Consider the following 21,923-nt stretch of genomic DNA (forward strand, 5'->3'; position numbering starts at 1 on the left):
ATACTGTGATTAAGTACAATATTTGCAATATTAAAAAGAATTCTCTTCATTCCTATTCTAAGATAAATGAACTGGGGGAAAAAAATCTAGGCATCCAATTCTACTCCCTAGGCTACTTTTAATTCTACATAAACACTAACTTTAGTGTGAAACGTGCAAGATGAAATGGCAAAATGGAAATACAAGGGAATATACTGTACCTTGTTTTACCTGTAAGGAACACACACCTGACAAAAGGCAATTTTCACATCCAAGGTTGGTTCACTGCAGTAGTACAATAAATGGAGGCTCATAAATACCTACAGAAAAAAAGGGGGCATGAATTGCTAACTCACCTAATCATTCATTATTTAATAGTTATAAACTTTAGTATAATTTGAATTATACACAAGGTGTCATGCACAACATATATTTGGCATAATCCTTTTCAGACCAGTGCTAGGTACTTTTCACAAATTGCAAATATTAAATGAAATAAGGTAAAAAAGGTCTTATCATCTATCCTGATGGATGTCATCACAATCATGAAGACTAGATATAAGAAACTGAATATACCTCATATGTTAAAGTTAATTACATCCTATCACAGAGCACTTTCAGTTCTGGGCTTTCCTGATGGCTCAGATGGTAAAGAATCTGCCTGCAATGCAGGAGACCCAGGTTAGAACCTTGGGTCAGGAAGATTCCCCTGGAGAAATGAATGGCCAACCCGCTCCAGCATTCTTAGCTGGAGAATCCCATGGACAGAGGAGCCTGGTAGGCTATAGTCCATGGGGTCAAAGTTAAGTACATCTTATCACAGAGCACTTTCAGTTCTAGGCATCTAATTCTTAAAAATATCAAATATATGTTCAAGAAGATATATATAAGAATATTTATTGTAGAATTAAGGGCTTCCCCAGTGGTTCAGCAGTAGAGAATCCGCCTGCAATGCAGAAGAGGCAGGAGACTCTGGTTCAGTTTCTGGGTCCAGAAGATCCCCTGGAGAAGGAAAAGACAACCCATTCCAGTTTTTTTACCTAGATAAGCCCATGGACAGGAGAACCTAGTGGGCGATAGTCCATACGGTCGCAGAGAGTCAGACGGGACTGAAGCAACTGAGCACACACTCAAAAAAAACTTATAATAAAATTACAGACAGGACTTGGAGTAATTGAATCAGAGCTTAGGGTATCAGCATAGATAAACATTTCAAACATAATGCTGAATGGGGAAAAAGTATCTTTCAAAAAAGTATCAATATCATTATTAGTGTAAAATTTTGAAGTACATAAAATAATATAAATTGCTTTGTTATCTAACCATATAACCATAGAGTAAAAAAGATACTATATTAACATGTGTTTAATCATGGTGGTAAGAAAAGATTTCAAGTATATTATTTTCTGTATGTTTCTTAAAACTCCTAAAGTTTTAAGGAGAGGATAATAATCTAGAGGTGGAAGTGCCAAATCAGGTATTGGTTATTTGGAAATGATGAGGCAGCATCAGAAAAATCCAACTGAAATCTTATTCAGTTCAACTGAACACACTTGATTGAATATTTATTATGCAAAAGATACAATTCTGTGATTAAACAATTTTAAAGCCACTATTGACAAAGACTTCTGTTTCAGGCAATATGAATGGCAAGATATCCTGAAAACCACTTTCAGTGCAAAATTGTTAAAAAGGTTAGATGAAAGAGACAAAATATTTTTAAAATGCATAGCTGAGCTGCTCAAAAAGAAAAAAGGGTAAGAAGAATTCTGCGAGACTGAAAACAAAGTGAAAGGATCCATGCGGAGAAGTAAATGAGCTGAACCCGTCACTTGTGTGCAGACCATCTGCTGATGTCTGAAGATCAGAACCTTAGCTTTTAAAGGGCAGCAGGCAAGAAGCCGAAGCTTGGAGCTGATCTGTGATGGGTAGTCACACTGGAAACACCTGCATAACATTTACTACAAAAAGTTCCAAACAAAACTCTGGAACAAGCAAAATAATTCCAGAAGTTCAGAATTGCAAATATATACACACATATATATTTTTTACATTGGAATGTGTGTAGATTTTTTAAATACAAAAAAAGAATGGCAGGAGTAGAATATATAAGACATTTCTGAAGAACAAGGTGGATATTTGAGGGGGTTGGGAGAGAATTGCTCTACCAGACAAGATTTAATATAAAGCTGTAGTATGTAAAGCTACATGGTATTGATGCCGAGAGAGTTGCTCATTCATGTCCGACTCTTTGTGGCTCCATGGACTGTAGCCCACCAGGCTCCTCTGTCCATGGGGTTCTCCAGGCAAGAATACCGGAGTGGGTAGCCATTCTCTTCTCCGGGGGATTTACCCGACCCAGAGATCGAACTGGGGCCTCCTGCACTGCAGGCAGATTCTTTAACATTTGGGCCACCAGGGAAAGAAAGTGAAAGTGGAAGTGAAAGTCTCAGTTTTGTCCGACTCTTTGGCATCCCATGGGCTATACAATCCATGGAATTCTCCAGGCCAGATTACTGGAGTGGGTAGTTGTTCCCTTCTCCAGAGGATCTTCCCAAACCAGGAATGGAACAGGGGTCACCTACACTGTGGGTGGATTCTTTGTCAGCTGAGCCAACCAGGGAAGCCCAAGAATAGTGGAGTGGGTAAGCCTAACCCTTCTCCAGAGGATCTTCCTAACCCAGGAATCGAACCCAGGTCTCCTGCATTGCAGGCGGATTCTTTACCAGCTGAGCTATCAGAGAAGCCTGATTAATAGATCAGAGAGCCCAGAAGCAGAAGCTTACATACATGGAATCAAACAGATAATGTTATGTTAATGTAGATGTTTAAACGTGATTATATTAAAGATACCTGGGAAGAGATGAAACTTTGCATTAAAGCATGCAGAGACAATTAGTCATGAATACTGGGGCAAGGGGAAAAGGACATACACCCTTTGCTAAGAGACAGTTGCTTCTCGTATTTGTGCAAGTCTTACAGGCAGAGGCGCTGGCTGCCTTTATTCCAGACTATGTTCTCAAGGATAGTTATAAGAAAAAACAGCCTTGGAAGGGAAAGATGCCACTCTCTGGAGTATAAGGCAGGTTTTATTACTATCTATTATCCAGTATAATATAGACAAGGTGCCCCTCTAGGTTAAAGGTAAGGCATGCTAACCGCCCACTACAAGAGACCCTCTTCTGTAACACAACTCACTGTTTGTGTGGTAGTCATCTGACCTTCCTTGAGTCACCCTATGGGAACTGGGTTTGAGAAACTGGCATGAATTCTGACACTGTAGCTCCTGCTATTAATGTGAGTAGTAAAGAACTTTTCACCTGACTCGGGAACTGCGTTTCTTCTGCCCCAGCATCCTCTGGCAGGCTACTTTGTTAGCTTGCAGGCAGAGTAACATCTTAGACTGTTAAAAGTTCTTCACAATCTCTACCTCACATTGTATACAAAACACAATTCCAGATGGATAAAATTGTTCAAGAAAGCCCAAACTTTAAATAATATGGAAGGAAATGTAGTTGAATGTCTGAAAAATACATCATAAATAATATGCAAATTGGTGGGAGTTGGGAGGGAAGTTCAAGAGGGAGGGCATATGTGTATACCTGTGGCTGATTCATGTTGATGTATGGCAGAAACCATCACACTACTGTAAAGTAATTACCCTCCAATTGAAAAAAAAGAAAAAAAAAAAAAACATGTAAGTTGCTACCTTATAAAGGAAACTGTTGACAAAACAGACTACTTAAAATGAATCATTTCTGTTTATGAAAAAAATGTGACAGGGTAAAAAAAAGTAGGCCATAAATTCAGAAAAGATATTTGACAGACACATAACCAGAGGAAGATTCATCCAGAATCTATAAAGAGCTCCTAAAATATGAGAATAAAAAGGCAGAGAATCCACAAGAAGAATGGACAATAAAACATGGACTACATTTCATAGAAAAGAAATATAAAAGCTTTCATAAATATATGTGTAATTTTAAGCCACACTGAGATACTATTTTATACCTATCAAATTGATAAAAACTGAAAAGTATGATAATGTTCAGTTTTTACAAAGCAGTTGCTCAGATGGGGATGTTTATGCACTGCTCATAGTTATACACAACTGGCAGTTAGAATAACCAAATTCAGGGGCAAAATAGCACTAGGAAATAAACTTCTGCATACCCTGCTGCTGCTGCTGCTGCTAAGTCGCTTCAGTCGTGTCCGACTCTGTGCGACCCCATAGACGGCAGCCCACCGGGCTCCCCCGTCCCTGGGATTCTCCAGGCAAGAACACTGGAGTGGGTTGCCATTTACCACCCAGCAATTCTATATCTATACATATTTCCAGAGACACTCTTGTGTTTTGCTACCAGGATACATATAAAAGGCAGTTCATGAGAATACTTTTGTAATGGTAAAATAAATAATAAAAACTAATACTAGGAAAAAACAAATAATCATAGAAAGACCAATGAATAAACTATGGTACATTCATTGAGTACGAAGCAATGAAATGGTTGTTCAAAGAAACAAGCATCCAGGTGACACAATGTCATAAACATGTTAAACAAATGAAAAGAAATCCTACAGTATGTAGTTTCTTTTTTCTTTGATTGGGCTTCTTTTGTTCAGCAAAATGCTTTTAAATGTATCTATGTTGGCATAAATATCAATAATAGTTCTATTTATTGCTGAGTAAAATGTATCAGTTAATTTATCTATTCTGCTTTTAGACATGAGAAGTGTTTCTAATTTTTGGATATCAATAATGTTGCATGAACATTTATGTACATGTATTTTTGCACAAATATGTTTTCATTTCTTTGGGGAAAATATCTAAAGAGGGAATTGTTGGGTCATTGGATAAGGATATATTTAACTTATTAAAAACTGTTAGACACATTGGCTACCCACTGTAGCAATGCATAAAAATTCAGTTGCTTCACATCCTTGCCAACAATTGGAGTTATCAGTTTTCTAAATTTTAGTCAGTATTTAGTAATATTTCATTATAGTTTTATTTTTTTACTTCCCTGATGACTAATAGTGTTAACAACTTTTCTGTGTGTTTATTGGCCATTTATTTATCTTATTTGGTGAAGTGCCTTTTCAAGTACTTTGTCCATTTGGTGAGACTGTAAATAGGGGAAGGGGGTTGTCTTTTTATAGAAATTTTAGAAATTCTCTATTTCGGGTAAAAGTTTACTATTACTTACATGTATTATGAATGTTTTCTTTCAGTCTGTAGCTTACATATTCAGGTTACTAATGTTGTTTTCAGTGAATAATAATTTTATCAAATTTATTTTACAATTTTTTTCTTTTAATTATTAGCGTTTTCTTGGTTTTGTTAGGGCTCTTTGCCCACCCCAAGTTCATTAGGATTTTCCTGCACATTTTCTTCATGAAGCTTGACATTGTTATTTTTATTTTTAGGTCTGTGATACCTCTCCAATAAATTTCAATTCATGCTATGATGTATATGTTGAGATTCACTTTTATTTCCTTAATGATACCCAGCGGCTCAAACATTCTTGGTGAAAAGACTTTCCTTTCCATATTGAGTTGCCTGCTGTCTTCGTTCAATTGACTGCACCAGTGTAAGTCTATTTCAGCACTCCATTCTATTCCGTTTATCTGTTGTCTATCTTTAACCCAATACCATCCTGTCTTGACTACTGTAGATTTATAATAGTCTTAAAATTAGGTAAATACTTCAAATTTTTGTTTTTATTTGGGAGACTAGTCGAGGTCTCTGCATTTCCACATTAATCTTAAAATCAGCCTAGTGTTTCAAAATATTAATAAATTAAAAAGAAAAACTTCTAAAATGTTGTTTTGGATTGCATTGGGAAGAACAGATATCTTAATGTTGAGTGTTCTATCCACCACAATCATAGTATATTTGTCCATTTACTTGAGTACTTTCTAATTTATCTTGGTAATGTTTTGCAATTTACAGTATATAAATATACCTTATACGTTTTTTAAGTTTACTCTTAAACATTTATATTTTTGATGCAATTATAAATGACATTTTCATTTTCACTTCCTAAACACTCATTTCTAAAAATAAAGTCAATTTTTGTAAGTGACCTTATATTTAGAAGCTTGCTAAATTCACTTATTATGTGTGTGTTAGTCACTCGGTCGTGTCCAACTCTTTAGTACCCCACACACTGTAGCCCACCAGGCTCCTCTGTCCATGGATTCTCCAGGCAAGAATATTGGAGTGGGTTGCCATTTCCCTTCTCCAGGGGATCATCTTGATCAACAGACTGAACTCAGGTCTTCTGCATTGCAGGTGAATTCTTTCCTGTCTGAGTCACCTAAATCTAGTAAATATTTTGCTGATAGTTTAGGAGTTTCTTTACACACAAAAATGTCTTCAGTGAAGACAGTTTTTGCTTTTTCCTTTCCAGTATGCCTTTTATTTTTTTCAGCTAATTGTCCTGCCTTTGAAACAACATTGAATAGAAGTGATGACTTGCTGATAATCTCTGACTTTTAACAGATCCACATATCCATTTTCATTTAAATTATGAACGTTAAGTCCATCATCATACAATTAGTTTTGAATGTGTGTGTGCTAAGTCATTTCAGTCTGTTTCAACTCTGAGAGTCTATAGACTGTAGCCTGTCAGTCTCCTCTGTCCATGAAATTCTCCAGGCAAGAATACTGGACTGGGTAGTAATGCCCTCCTCCAGGGGAATCTTCCCCGGGGATCAAAACCGCATCTTTTATGTCTCCCGCATTGGCAGGCGGGTTCTTTACCACTAGCGCCACCTGGGAAGTCATTAGTTTTGTATTTATTCTTTTATCCCAATTTTCTGGAAGAGCCTTTCTGTAAGAATTGAGTATTGTTTTGTTTCCCATTTTATTTTACATAATAAGTTATTATTTATACTTCTTTTTCTTTTATTAATGAGTGTTGCTCTAGAGTTTGCAATCTTCATTTTTAATTTTTAGTAAATTAGATTCAAATAATATTATTCTACTCCAAACATGTAGTTTTAAAAACTTACAATAGTATGCTTCAATTTTCACCTCTAATCCTTTAAGATATTGTTATCATATGTTTTATTTATACATATTTTATAAACCCTACAGCACATTGCTATTATTTTTCCTTTGCTTGAGTCATTCTATTTTAAAGAAATTAAGAATTTACAAAGAAAAGTATTTAATATTTAATCATATATTCTGTGTGTAGTCCTTTCACACCTCTAAGTTTATTTTTAAGCACTTTTATTCTTATATTTTCATGTTATTATAAATGACATTTTTATTTCATTTCCATTTTCCAAATGCTCATTTTCAGCATTTAAAAGATGATTTTCCAAGACTTTTCCAAGATTTCCTGGTGGTCCAGTGGTTAAGACTTCGCTTTCCAATGGAGGGGGTGTGGGTTCGATCCTTGGTCAGGGAGATAAGATCCCACATGCCTTGAGGCCAAAAACCCAAAACATAAAACAGAAGTAATACTGTAACAAATTCAATAAAGACTTTAAAAATGTTCTACTTCAGAAAAAAAACGGGGGTTGTTCCCTTGCTGTTTCACTACCTCGTGTGTGCGTGCGTGCTCAGTCACTCGGTCATGTCCACTCTGTGACGTTATGGACTGTAGCCTGACAGGCTCCTCTGTCCATGGGATTTTCCAGACACGAATACTGGAACGAGTGGCCATTTCCTCCTCCAGGGGACCTTCCCGTAGAGTGCATTAAATGGGGAAATGTTCTCCCGGCCACTCTCAGTCTTTTCCTTCTTCTCACAGCACTTTGTTCATACTTTAATTATGAGTATCTTGTAATACTGTAACTGTTCATATGTTTGCTCCATACTATATTATGACCTTTGGGGGAAATGATTCTGTTCTATTCACACTCACAACACCAGGACAGAGCACTACTTGTAGTGAATAGTTAATGTCAAATAAATGTTTATTGAATAAAAAAAGAATCAAAGGAAAAAAGCTTCTTTCCTTCTCTACCACAAATCTAAGTATTTTCACTATCTTCTCATATTGAGACCTGTGAATTTTCAACAAATTTTATCCAAACAAATTAGTAATGAGGAGTCTGCAGTAGTGAAAGTACGAAAGAGCCTAGCAAAGACAACCTCAGAAACCTTAGCAAGCAGGAATGTTTTTGTTCTGTACTGCTGACCTGGACATGTGGGAAATAACATCCAGCCCACCCACCTGGAATGAACAATGTATTTTCATTTTTAATGAATGAATAATCTTTCTATGAAAAGCAAGTATCTTGACCTTTCCTGATTCGCATTATAAAGATTCCAAATGTATTAATTGCACCTATGGCCAAGTCACTAAATCAAGGCAGAAGCTTCTGGTTCTACAAAGGGACATTAAGAGAAAAAGGACACTCAGTATGATAATTCTAGTGAATTACAGAAAGCTAGTCTGGTAATTATATTTCCTGATAGCATGGTAGAGAACATCTGGCACCATTACATAGAAACAGCATAAATGGCCAGGGCATTATCCTGACATTAGTCTACAATGGAATTAGTGAGAGCATCTTGGTATCTATGAATAGCTTGAAAAGGGAGGGGATGATAACTGGGGGAGTTTAGTGCTTTCAATTACTGGTTGTTCTTTTGGGAAAACCCCCATATGTTCATTTCTTGCCATGTACTCTACTGAGTTCCTCCTCATTACATGCCTATAGGAGTTAATGGCTACTCTGAGCAGAACAGTAGGCCAAATTGTATGAATGAGATACACTTGAGAATTCATTAGGCTAAACTGGTGCACAGCAGTTGCTATAAAAGAATGCAACTATGATGTGTTTTAATAGCTTAGATCAATACTTAAATTCTTTTGTATGTGAGATGTGCCAGCTAAACCACAGGAAGCTTGAGAATCTTTGCAGATGAAAAAATCAAATTGTTCTGGGCAGCTCCAGGCTCCCATGGTTTGTCACTGAAATGCAATATATAGAGGGGAAGACCAAATGACCTACTGATTCCAAAAATAGCCTAAGGTCCAGCAGTTGCCAAGGTGAGTTGGTACACAACAAACTCGTTGTAAATAATTTTTGTATTTCATACATCTCACATTTATTATAAATGACTAACAGCCTGCAAGCATATATACAATATTTAAATACAAAGTCACTGTTAATTACAAAACACTGCTTCTTCTATGCCCAAAACAATTCTCCCAACTATATGCAGAAAAAAAGTAATTATATCTTAAAACTAGTAATTATCTTTCCAAGTGCTGATATAGAAAATGAAATTAAATATAATTTTCTATTAACAACTGTTTATATGTTCACTTTAAAATATTATTAAGTCTTTACATCCATGGACTATCATTTAGAGCAGGACTCAGCAAGCTGTAGTCCATGGACCAAATTCAACTCACTGCTGCTGCTGCTGCTGCTGCTAAGTCGCTTCAGTCGTCTCCAACTCTGTGCGACCCCATAGACAGCAGCCCACCAGGCTCCCCCGTCCCTGGGATTCAACTCACTACCTGCTTGTAAATAAAGTTTTATTGGAACACAGCCCATTGATTCATTTACATATTATCTAAGGCTGCTTTTACACTATTGTGGCAGAGCTGAGTAATTGTAGGAGGGAATATATGGCCTGCAAAGTCTAAAATATTTACCATCTCACCATTTACAAAAATGATTGCCTCTGATGAGAGCACTCTTCCCACAAACATCTAGGAGAACATGATTAACTTCAGGAAATATGCTATCTCCTTTCAAGGAATCAGTGCTTGTCTACCTCTAAAAGCTGCTGCTGCTGCTGCTGCTGCTGCTGCTAAGTCACTTCAGTCGTGTCCAACTCTGTGTGACCCCATAGACGGCAGCCCACCAGGCTCCCCTGTCCCTGGGATTCTCCAGGCAAGAACACTGGAGTGGGTTGCCATTTCCTTCTCCAATGCATGGAAGTGAAAAGTGAAAGTGAAGTCACTTAGTCGTGTCCGACTCTTAGTGACCCCATGGACTGCAGCCTACCAGGCTCCTCCATCCATGGGATTTTCCAGGCAAGAGTACTGGAGTGGGGTGTCATTGCCTTCTCCGCCTCTAAAAGCTAAGTATCTCTTAAAATACTATTTATATAACAAGATGATTCCTTCCACAGAAGTCCTCTGATAAGCTTATTTAGCAGAAGTAAAGCAATAGAGACCAAAATGTAAGCGATGGGTTGTTGTATTTTGTTGTTGTTTAGTCGCTAAGTTGTGTCTGACTGTTTTGCAACCAGAGATGGGGGAAAGAGGCAAATGAAGAAGAAATGGAGTGGAGTATTAAGAGATAGAACATATCAAATAAAAGATGTATAAATGGTGGAATTCACCAACTCAAGAACTATAACATGCACAAACCTTGTTGAGCTTTCTGAATTTTGGACAAACAGCATTGCTTCCAGTCCTGGGAACCCGGTAAAGTTAGCTAACGGAAACTCATGTCATGCTCTACATGTGCTGGGTAAAATATAACAAAAAGTTAACAGACAGCTGAATTTATAGTAAAAAAAGAAAACTGCCAGTGATGTTGAAGTTAATAAGCTTACAAAATCTGAGTGTGCACATCTCTTCCCACCTCCATGCTCAATGACACTTCTTCAGTTTTTTAAACTTGGCTATGCTGGGGATATGCTACAAACCTGAGCACTTTTTCTCAGAGAGCTTATAATTAAACATCTACTAACACACCACTGGAAGTTACCAGGTACCGAAAATGATAGAGAAAAAAAGAAAAACTGAAAGATGAATCATATATTTTCTATAAATATCATGAGGAAAGCAAACATCACAAGTGAGAATCGTCAGATACTATAAAAGAAATATTACAACACCACAAGGATTTCAGACATGACAGAAAAAACCAGAAAGACCATATGTAGGAATGAGAAAAATAATTAAAGAGTCAAAATAAATGTCATAAGAAATAAGCTAGTGATGTGATAAAAGGAAAAATGGATAGATTTGAAAATGAACTAAATAGAAATTGTGAAAAACATAGCTTTAAAATTAAAAGCCTTATAGATTAAACAGGTTAAACTGAAACAGTTGAGCTAATGAACTGGTAGGACACTCACAGAAATTTGTGATAGAATAATAAAGAGATGAAAAATATGAAAGATTGAGAGACATATGCAATACAAGGTCAAAAATAAATATAATGGGAGTTCCAGAAAGAACAAAGCAAATAAACAGAAAATGCAAAGGGGCAATATCTGAAGTAATAATGAAGTAATAACATGAATTTAATTCTTAAAAACTGAAAAACATAATGAAGTACTTAGCAGGATAGATAAGGATATATCCATGCCTAGAAATATCATGACCAACTGTAGAAGAGCCAACACAGTGATAAAATCTTAAAAACAATTAGAGATAAGAGTCAGAATCCCCAGAAAATAATGATGGGACTGAAGGAAGACTGATGGGCATAAAATAAAGTGGGTAGGAAAAATGATGTTTTAGAAATAAACCAATTAAAACACACTATAGAACTAACATATTAAGAACAATAAAACGTACAAACAAAAGAGATCAGTTTATCACCAACATATAATAGAAAGAAAAGTGCTCTAATGTTGATAAGAAAAATTCTAATTTTGATGAGGAGACATAGTATGATTGGCAACCAGCTGAAAGAGAACTAAATAACACTGGGGATATTCTTCCTCCTTCACCAAAGAGAGATACAGACACCAAGCAAAGTGGTCAGTACAACAGAAAATCCCAATACAAAAGATGGCTACCAAAGTAATTTTTTAAAGGGCTTCGATCTTCATAGTGAAGAAATAAAAAATAAGATAGCATTTATTCACCAAGGGCTTCCCTGGTGGCTCAGATTGCAAATAATCTGCCTACAAAGCAGGAGACCCAGGTTCAATTTCTGGGTTGGGAAAATCCCCTGGTAAAAAGCAATGTTTATCCACTCCAGTATTCTTGCCTGGAGAATCTCGTGGATAGAGGAGCTGAAGTCCATGGGGTCTCAAAAAGTCAGACACAAACTCAGTGACTAACACTTTCACTTTTCACTCTTTACTCACCAAATTGAGGAATTTTTTTTGATGAAACAATATTAAATGCAGAGAAACAGACGTACCCTGCTCTCCTCCCCCCAAACATTTATTTTGCTCAATACTTCACTCAATATAAAATATGCACTAAATAAATACTTGTTGAGTGAATCAATAGGTGTTGCAAATAAATATCCATGCACTAAGGGGGCAGTTGACAACAGGTATTCAATTGCTTAAAAATGCATTTAAGACAAGTAATTCTGTACCTAAGAATTTGTGCTAAAGATATAATCAAATATCTTACAAACATCTAAGAATGTTCACCACAGCACTATATATAGTAAAATAATTGCAAAATAAAGTGTTCAGTAAAATGGATTAATAATTACTGTAAAACCATATATCATAATTCCATTTAAGCATTTATAAATTATAAGATGGATGAATGTTCACAATATATTATAAAGTGGAAAAACATAACAGAAATATATTACAATATGTCCTCAGTCTTTTGGGCATCCCTGGTGGACCAGTGGTAAATAATACTCCTGCCAATGCTGGAGACAAAGGTTCAGTTCCTGGGTGGGCAAGATCCCCTGTAGGAGGAAAAGGCAACCCACTCCAGTAATCCTGCCTCGGAAATCCCATGAACAGAGGAAGCTGGTGGGCTACAGTCCATGGGGTCGCAGAAAGTCAGACACTATTTGGTGACTAAACAGAAACAAGTTCAATCTTTTAAAAACTAAATGGATATGGATAGATATGAATATAATTTTACAGAGCTAGAAATGTGCTTTGTGCTTTTATGTATTTTCCAGTTTCTACAATGAAGACTACCTCTTTTTAATAAGGAAAAATGTTATTACAGGATATGGTAAAATAACAGATGCAAAGCTTTTAAGTGAAATAAAACACAGCAAACATCTAAGCAACTTCTTTTCACAGATTAGAAACTTGAGGCCTAATGGTAAACAGTTAGTAAATCTTCCAAATTCATATACGTCATCAGTGAGGCAATAAGGACTCTAATCCGAATGTCCCAAACGCTATGCAGTAAACACAGGTTAAGATTCCTCAAAATGTTGGCTGGCAAACATTTAAAATATACCAGTGATGGCCTCTGAGGCTTCTGAGATGGCTCAATGGTAAACAACACACCTACCAATGCAGGAGATGTGGGTTTGATCCCTGGGTGGGGAAGAGCCCCTGGAGAAGGAAACGGCAACTCCCTCCAGTATTCTTGCCTGGAGAATTCCGTGGATGGAGGAGCCTGGCGGGCTAAAGCCCATAGGGTCGCAAAAGAGTTGGACCCGGCTAAACAACAACAAAAATAGCCTCTGACCAACTGATTTTTTTTCCTCTTCTAAATGCTCCTAAAATTCATGTATATGGGGTTTGCATCCAGACACAAGTGTTTTACTTATTTTTCTAGAATATCCCGTATACAATTACATTAGCACAGAGAAACAAGATTTTTATCATCCTTATAATTTATAAATCTAATAAAATGTTTCTTGAATTGCTTCTAGTGGGTTTAATAGACACCTCCATTTCAGATCTCGTTATCACAAAACTTATTTTGTCTAGGCGTGAGATCGAAACTACTATATTTTTGCCTGGTTATATCTTTTTTGTCATGACATTTTCCATCTAAATATCAAGAAGTATAAAGTTCGGCTCCTCTGATACTACAAGAAACCCTGTGTATCTCCCACCACCACAGACATGATCATATTCACAGAAAACTCAGCATCTGACATCTGCATGCTCCATTCACCCACAGCCATTTGTAGGTTTGTGTGTGTGTACACATGTGAATTACATGTGGTCTTTTTTCCTAAATAGGTACCCGAGGTAAAGGGAAAAGAAAGTTGTGTCTGACTCTTTGAAATTCCATGGACTGCAGCCTGCCATGCTCCTCTGTCCATGGAATCCTCCAGGCAAGAACACTGGAGTGGGCAGCCATTCCCTTCTCCAAGGCATCTTCCCGACCTAGGGATTGAATCCTGCATTGCAGGCAGATTCCTTACCTTCTGAGCCACCAGGGAAGCCCCAGATAAGGGAAAAGATGATTTTTTTTTCCTTAGTGATTCCACATTAACAATATTTGTAAAGCATGGAGCAGAATGTTTTTTATAGAGTAAGAATCAACTATGTATCTTTATACATACATTTGATTAGATAAGTAAATAACATTTCACATCACAGAGGATAAGACATACAGATTACAAGTCCCAAAGAGTAAAAATAGACAAAATGTTTGTAGTTTTATTTTGATTTTTAGTCCGAATTACTTATGATATGTATAACCATTTTTATACTAACTTCACTTTAAAAGGAAAATTTGAATTCTTAGCACATGAAGTGAATGAACAATATATGTATATATCCAGTATCCACTCTGTCAGGTGCTACAGAGAGGACTCCAAGTATGAAAGTGAACAATTCAAAGATAAAAGGTAAAAATCAGTGCCTTTAATGAATTCCCATTAAATTAAAATACTGTACATATATATATATAGGTTTTTTTTTATCCTCAGAGTTCAAAATTTTCTATATTAGAGTACTTTTTAAAAATTTTTCTAAGGATGGAGTTTTCTAAGGATGTTTATTTTAACACAGATGGGCATAATAATATGCTTTAAGCCAGAAAAAGCAATAAACCTTTGGGCAATCCATTTAAAAGGCAAAATAAAATCCAATTCCACTGAACAAGTAGCATTATTGCCTTAATTATGCATCCCCAGAATAACTAGGCCAACAGGGGCTATTAATTAGGTGAAATGTCAACTTGAATCTTTGAGAGGTGTTGAACTTACAACGAACAAATCCATCCCTTAAGTGATGCGGAAAAAAATCTAACAATGTAATGAGAAGAATAAATTCAGAGGTCACTTTATCTTCCAGTCACTTAGCAACTGAATTGGAGTGAAGAGGGCAAGAGGGAAATGATTTGTAAAAATAATTAACCATAAACTCTGAAGCAGAGATTAGTACAGAGGAAGCAGTTTTTTCCCAGGGCTTCAAGCCAACTCTCCTAGTAGAAACATATTTATTTATCGTCACACAAAGCCCCAGAGATAAGGCTTACCACCATTTCTTTTTTCCATACATCCCTCTGTCCCTGCCAACTTCTTCTTTCTACTGCTCTACTTCACACACACACACACACACACACACACACACGCGCGCAAAACTAAAGCCATGTTCTTTGTCTTCTTCACACCCTCTTTCCACCTCGGGTTTGCAGGACAGATTCCTCTTACTAGCCTCTTGCTGCAGGCACAATTAGCACACATCCTATTTTGCACAGCCAAATCTTTTTAAATTCTAAAGTAAAGCACAGCGCAGATAGACTTAGCATCAAACAGAGTGAAGTCAGAAAGAGAAAAATAAATATCATATACTAAGTTGCTCCAGGAGTGTCTGACTCTGAGACCCTATGGATCTTAGCCCACTAGACTCCTTTGTCCATGAGATTTCCTAAGCAAGAATACTGGGGTGGGTTGCCATTTCCTTCTCCAGGGGATCTTCCCAACCCAGGGATCAAATCCACTTCTCTTATGTCTCCTGCATTGCCCACCTGGGAAGCACATACGTGGAATCTAGAAAAATGATGCAGACACAGACGTAGAGAACAAATATATGGACACCAAGGTGGTGAGAGGAATTGGGAGATTCGGACTGACAGATACACACTTTTGATACTATGCACAAAATAAATAACTAATGAGAAGTACTGTGTAGCACAGGGAACTCTACTTAATGCACTGTGGTGACCTAAATGGGAAAGAAATCCAAAAAAGATGGAATATATGTATACCTATAGCTGATTTAATTTGCAGTACAGTAAAAACACAATATTTTTTTTTTTTTTTAATTTTATTTTATTTTTAAACTTTACACTATTGTATTGGTTTTGCCAAATATCGAAATGAATCCGCCACAGGTATACATGTGTTCCCCATCCTGAACCCTCCTCCCTCCTCCCTCCCCATACCATCCCTCTGGGTCATCCCAGTGCACCAGCCCCAAGCATCCAGTATCTTGCATTGAACCTGAACTGGTGACTCATTCCATATATGATATTATACGTATTTCAATGCCATTCTCCCAAATCATCCCACCCTATCCCTCTCCCACAGAGTCCAAAAGACTGTTCTATACATCAGTGTCTCTTTTGCTGTATTTTAAAGCAACTATACTGCAACTATACTTTGACTTCCCTGGTGGCTCAGACGGTAAAGTGTCTGTTTACAATGTGGGAGACCTGGGTTCGATCCCTGGGTCGGGAAGATCCACTGGAGAAGGAAATGGCAATCCACTCCAGTACTATTGCCTGGAAAATCCCATGGACAGAGGAGCCTGGTAGGCTACAGTCCATGGGGTCACAAAGAGTCGGACACGACTGAGCGACTTCACTTACTTATACTTTGGCTACCTGATGTGAAGAACTGACTCATTGGAAAAGACCCTGATGCCGGGCAAGACTGAAGGCAGGAGAAGGGGACGAAAGAGGATGAGATGGTTAGATGGCATCACCAACTCGATGGACATGAATTTGAGCAAGCTTCAGGAGTTGGGAATGGACAGGGAAGCCTGGTATGCTGCAGTCCTTGGGATCGCAGAGAGTCGGACATGACTGAGTGACTGAACTGACTGATAGTCCAATGAAAATTAATTTAAAATATAAGCACAAATTTAAGGAACCAAAATTGTATACAGCTATTCATTTCATTTAGTAACATATTTCTTTATATTAGAGTAAAGAAAGAAAAGGAGGATACTTGGGATATGACCAACACAAACTCATATCACAACCCATTTATTCCAGCAGAATAAATCATAAATTCATATGAGGTCAAATGTTCCCTCAATTTATTCTTTTAAATTAATTTTTTAAAGTGGATATTTTAAAAGTATGTTTATTATAAGAATAATGTGTGTGCTTAGTCATTCAGTTGTGCCTGACTCTTGCAACCCCATGACTGTAGCCCGTCAGGCTCCTTGGTCCATGGGATTTTTCAGGCAAGACTCCTAGAGTAGATTGCTATTTCCTCCTCCAGGTATACGAATAATATGTCTGTAATTTTAGGAAATGTAGTAATATACAGTAATATTGTCTTGTGGTTATTACAAAGATTGTAGCAGGTTTAACCAAGTAATACTTAACCTTTTAGAAAAAACTATTTTCTTTAATAATAATTAAATTAGGAGACAATTTGAAGATTTTTCTCTTTAGATAATTATTTCATGGAAAAAATATTTTATATTCTTTAAGTAGAATATTTATTTTCTTGCATTTAAATTGTTTTAATTATCTGCTAGTGTAACCCATCGGAGAAGGCAATGGCACCCCACTCCAGTATCCCATGGACGGAGGAGCCTGGTAGGCTGCGGTCCATGGGGTCGCTAAGAGTCGGACAGACTGAGCTACTTCACTTTCACTTTTCACTTTCATGCATTGGAGAAGGAAATGGCAACCCACTCCAATGTTCTTGCCTGGAGAATACCAGGGACAGGGGAGCCTGGTGGGCTGCCATTGATGGGGTCACACAGAGTCGGACACGACTGAAGTGACTTAGCAGCAGCAGCAGCAGCAGCGTAAGCCATAGATTATGAAATGAAGTTAGGAGAAGGCAAAAAACATCTACTGAAAATCATCTACAGGCAGAATTCTCTGCTAAGTGCTTTTTATGATAATTAATTGTTTAATATTTCTTCAGAAATACATATATGAACAACAGTGTATCTCCTAATCTAACAGCATAAACCTGCACGTACTTCTGCAAAGCTTATGTTTAGAAATCTTATCTCTATCCAACCTAAATAAATTGTGATATACTAAGTTGCACAGAAAAAAACCATTTTAAAATGTACACTACATAAATGCCAACAAACTACTTGTTTGAAAAACGTGTAATCATCACTTCATGGCAAACAGATGAGGAAGCAGTGGAAACAGTGGCTGACTTTATTTTTCTGGGCTCCAAAATCACTGCAGATGGTGACTGCAGCCATGAAATTAAAAGATGCTTACTCCTTGAAAGGAAAGTTATGACCAACCTAGACACCATATTCAAAAGCAGAGACATTACTTTGTCAACAAAGGTCCATCTAATCAAGGCTATGGTTTTCCCAGTGGTCATGTATGGATGTGAGAGTTGGACTATAAAGAAAGCTGAGCGCAGAAGAATTGATGCTTTTGAACTGTGATGTTGGAGAAGACTCTTGAGAGTCCCTTGGACTGCAAGGAGATCCAACCAGTCCATCCTAAAGGAAATCAGTCCTGGGTGTTCATTGGAAGGACTGATATTGAAGCTGAAACTCCAATACTTTGGCCACCTGATGTGAAGAGCTGACTCATTTGAAAAGACCCTGATGCTGGGAAAGACTGAAGGCAGGAGGAGAAGGGGACAACAGAGGATGAGATGGTTGGATGGCATCACCAACTCAATGGACATGGGTTTGGGTGAACTGTGGGAGTTGGCAATGAACAGAGAGGCCTGGCGTGCTGTGGTTCATGGGGTTGCAAAGAGTCGGACACAACTGAGCGACTGAACTGAACTGAACTGAATCAAACAAAAAGGTATTTTAATATGACTCATGACAAAATAGAATGTTATGTCATACACATTTAGTTTGCTTTAATTTCATCTATGATATTTCATGATTAGTTGAAATGTCACAAGAACAAAAAATAAAGTTCAAAAAAACACCATTAGAAAGCTGGCCTGTATTTAGCCAACACTTGCAAGAGCTTTGTGTGTGCTTAGTCATGTCCAGCTGTCTGCGGCTCCATGGACAGGGGCAATAGTTGGCCCGACTCCTCTGTCCATGGCATTTTCCAGAAAAGAAAACTTGAGTGGATTGCCATTTCCTACTGTAGGGGATCTTCCAGACCCTGGGATAGAACCTGCATCTCTTAAGTCTCCTGTTTTGGCAGGCGGATTCTTTACCACCAACACCACCTGGGAAGCCCCACCTATAAGAGCTACTCAAGTCAAGTGTTTCATCCACAGTTAAATAAAAAGAACAAAAACGAAAATTCAAGTTTCACAAGATACTAACAGTTTGAACCTATATGTTTTTTAATTGAACAATGGGTAATGTGGAAAAATATAAGATCATTATAGGAGTAATATGATTTCAAAAAAAGATATGAATCATGAATTATATCCACTCTCTTTCTGAAAGTAATAACATTTTGATAAATGGATGGTGGAGTCAGGAAAGAAAAGGCAGTGGTGCCATGAATCCTCCTTAAGTTCTGTTTAGTCTAAACATATGAAAAGTGACAGAGAAATATTTTATTTTCTTCTTTTATATACATTGATCACATAATTAACTGGTTAGTATTTAGAAGCAAATGTATGTATACGTATTAAACTCCATTTGAGTTTAAAGTTAGAAAAGCAAGTTCAAAATTTTACAATTACTTCTGAATAAAAAACAGTAGTTAATGTTTCTTCTAGTGACATTTTCCCCACTCCAGTACTCTTGCCTGGAAAATCCCATGGACGGAGGAGCCTGGTGGGCTGCAGTCCATGACGTCGCTGAGAGTCGGACATGACTGAGTGATTTTACTTTGACTTTTCACTTTCATGCATTGGAGAAGGAAATGGCAACCCACTCCAGTGTTCCTGCCTGGAGAATCCCAGGGACGGGGAAGCCTGGTGGGCTGCTGTCTATGGGGTCGCACAGAGTCGGACACGACTGAAGTGACTTAGCAGTAGTGACATTTTCAGCCTAGTATATTATATTTGTTATGGCATTTCTATCTAGGATTATAACGTTTGGATCAAGGCAAATATGTCTCTTTTTGTTTATTTTACCTAATTTATTTCTGTCTTAATCTCCAGGCTCTCTATAACCTTTGAATATGGTTATAGATTCAGTTGTATCTTAATTATCTGACAACATAAGGTACTTGTGAAGGAACAATATGATATGCCTAAGGATTAGCATTTTGTACCACTTTCCTCTCGATTGAACATGTTTAAGAAAGTTCTCCCTTTCCTTGACTTAAAAGCAGACCTTGGCTAGCTCTGCTAGGATAGAGACCACTGAGGAAAAGGGGACAGGGAGATGCCAACTGCCTGCAAGAGTCAGGGTTCTCACTCCAAGGAAAAGTCTAGAACATTCTTGACAATCTATTGCTATATGGATAATGAGATACTATTATTGCACAAAGAATTTGCATTTATTTCAGATAGATTTAAAGACTTTGTAGACAATCATTTTATCTAAACTATTTCATAAACCAAAGTTGAAAAGACAGGGTAAAAAAAACTTGGTAGAGAAATTTAGCCAAAATGATTTATTAAAATGACTTCTTAGTGCATAATATATCACTCCAAAGTCAACTGAATGAGTCTGTCCTTGTAAGTAACTCAATGGGAGACATTTCAAAGCTTGCCTTAATCACGCCCATTCGAAAAAACTGAGTAAAAACCTGACATGCGTGTTGTTCTCCTCACTTATGCATATCTACCGGGTTGGCCAAAAAGTTTTTCTGTGTTACAGAAAAACCCGATGGAACTTCTTTGCCAATGCAATACAAACTTTGGGGTTTCCCTAGTGGTTCAGTGGAAAAGAATCTCCCTATAATGTAGGAGATGTAGGTTCAATCCCTGGGTCTGGGAGATCCCTGGAGCAGAAAATGGGTCCAACTTTTTCCTACTAAAGTGGAAAGGGGAAAAATACTTCTTTTGCCTGCCTCCTGTAAGACGGAATGTGGTCAGTGATCTATAGACAGTCATCTTAAGAAGTAATTCAGAGCTATGTATCAGATGGAGATTATTGCTGGGCAGTATGGGAAACGAGAGAGGACAGTGGTAGCAGGTGTTCAGAAGCACCAGAGTCCAGAAACATCCCTTTCTTTGGCTTTTCGCCTCTGCTGATCACCCTTGGTTCTTGACTGGTCCTCCAGTCATCCAGAAGATATGCCCTTTTACCGAATTCTTCTGCTTAAACTAGCAAGAGCAAAAAAGATATCTTTGCAGAGTAGAAACTGTACAGAAAAAAAAAAAAAAAACTACATGGTACCCAGGAAAGTTACAATTAGGTCCAATACAAGGACTTTCTCAGTCAGTGGTTAAATATTATCACTAGCTCCTTAATGGGGAGGAAGTGGAGATAACTGCCGGAATCTATTTAGTTCTTTATATTCAATTATATGTTGATCTCATTAGGAAAATTGGTTTGACATTCTCAACAAATTTTATCATCATTCTCATAACATCCTGAGTTGAAGACTTCTAGTGTGTTTTTTTTTTTTTCACATATAGATATCTGGACTGGATAGTTAAATCCAATAATATGTTATCCAGATGAATAGAACTAGAAAAGTACAAGAGAAGATCTTCTTTACTTGTCTTGAGATAATTTTAATTCAAATTAAAGTAGACAGTCCTGGTACTAAGAACTGTTACCCTAAGCTACAAATACATGGAAATATTCAGCTGCAAAGTACAAACAGAATAAAATTGCCATAAAAATGTATTTTATCAAAGACACAACAGTTAAAGACAACAACATTAGCCTGAATTGACAAAACAAATCTAAGATATTCACATCCTCTTTATCTTAAGCCACATTTAATCTCTTTTCAATTATGCTTTTTATTTGTTAAAATCTGTATGTCAATGAATTAGTTGCATAAATGAAATATAAAAACATTCCCAAATAAGTCTCAACCTCTATTAATATAAATATTATATAAATTTTGAAATCCTTTAAAAATCAAATGGATTAAGTATTCCCAAATGTGGAAAAAAAACACAATTTTTCTTACATAAACCAATTGTATAAATATATTTTACATCATTAAATAATCATAATTTCCATCAATAAATGGTTTAATTGATATATAATTTATCCAGGCAATTATTTAAAAACAAGCAGCACGTACACATGAGTATTTGTAGCTGTGTATAAT

At 36.9% G+C, this 21,923-nt stretch overlaps 1 protein-coding gene across 10 annotated transcripts in view; it reads right to left on the minus strand.

The window, feature by feature from the left end:
- MAPK10 (mitogen-activated protein kinase 10) overlaps nt 1-21,923 on the minus strand; it is a 652,453-nt gene that overhangs the window by 218,967 nt on the left and 411,563 nt on the right. For 8 of the 10 annotated variants that reach the window (XM_027544954.1, XM_027544951.1, XM_027544953.1 and 5 more), the window contains one exon: nt 228-299. The exons of 1 other annotated variant lie outside the window; for it this stretch is intronic. In XM_027544954.1, the coding sequence (XP_027400755.1) occupies nt 228-293 (66 nt within the window). In that variant the 5' untranslated portion in view covers nt 294-299. Of the gene's footprint in view, nt 1-200; nt 300-21,923 lie in introns of all 10 variants that reach the window. One more of the 10 variants, XM_027544955.1, reaches the window with a different exon arrangement.

This window comes from Bos indicus x Bos taurus, chromosome 6, assembly GCF_003369695.1.
Source record: "Bos indicus x Bos taurus breed Angus x Brahman F1 hybrid chromosome 6, Bos_hybrid_MaternalHap_v2.0, whole genome shotgun sequence".
Taxonomy (NCBI): Eukaryota; Metazoa; Chordata; class Mammalia; order Artiodactyla; family Bovidae; genus Bos; species Bos indicus x Bos taurus.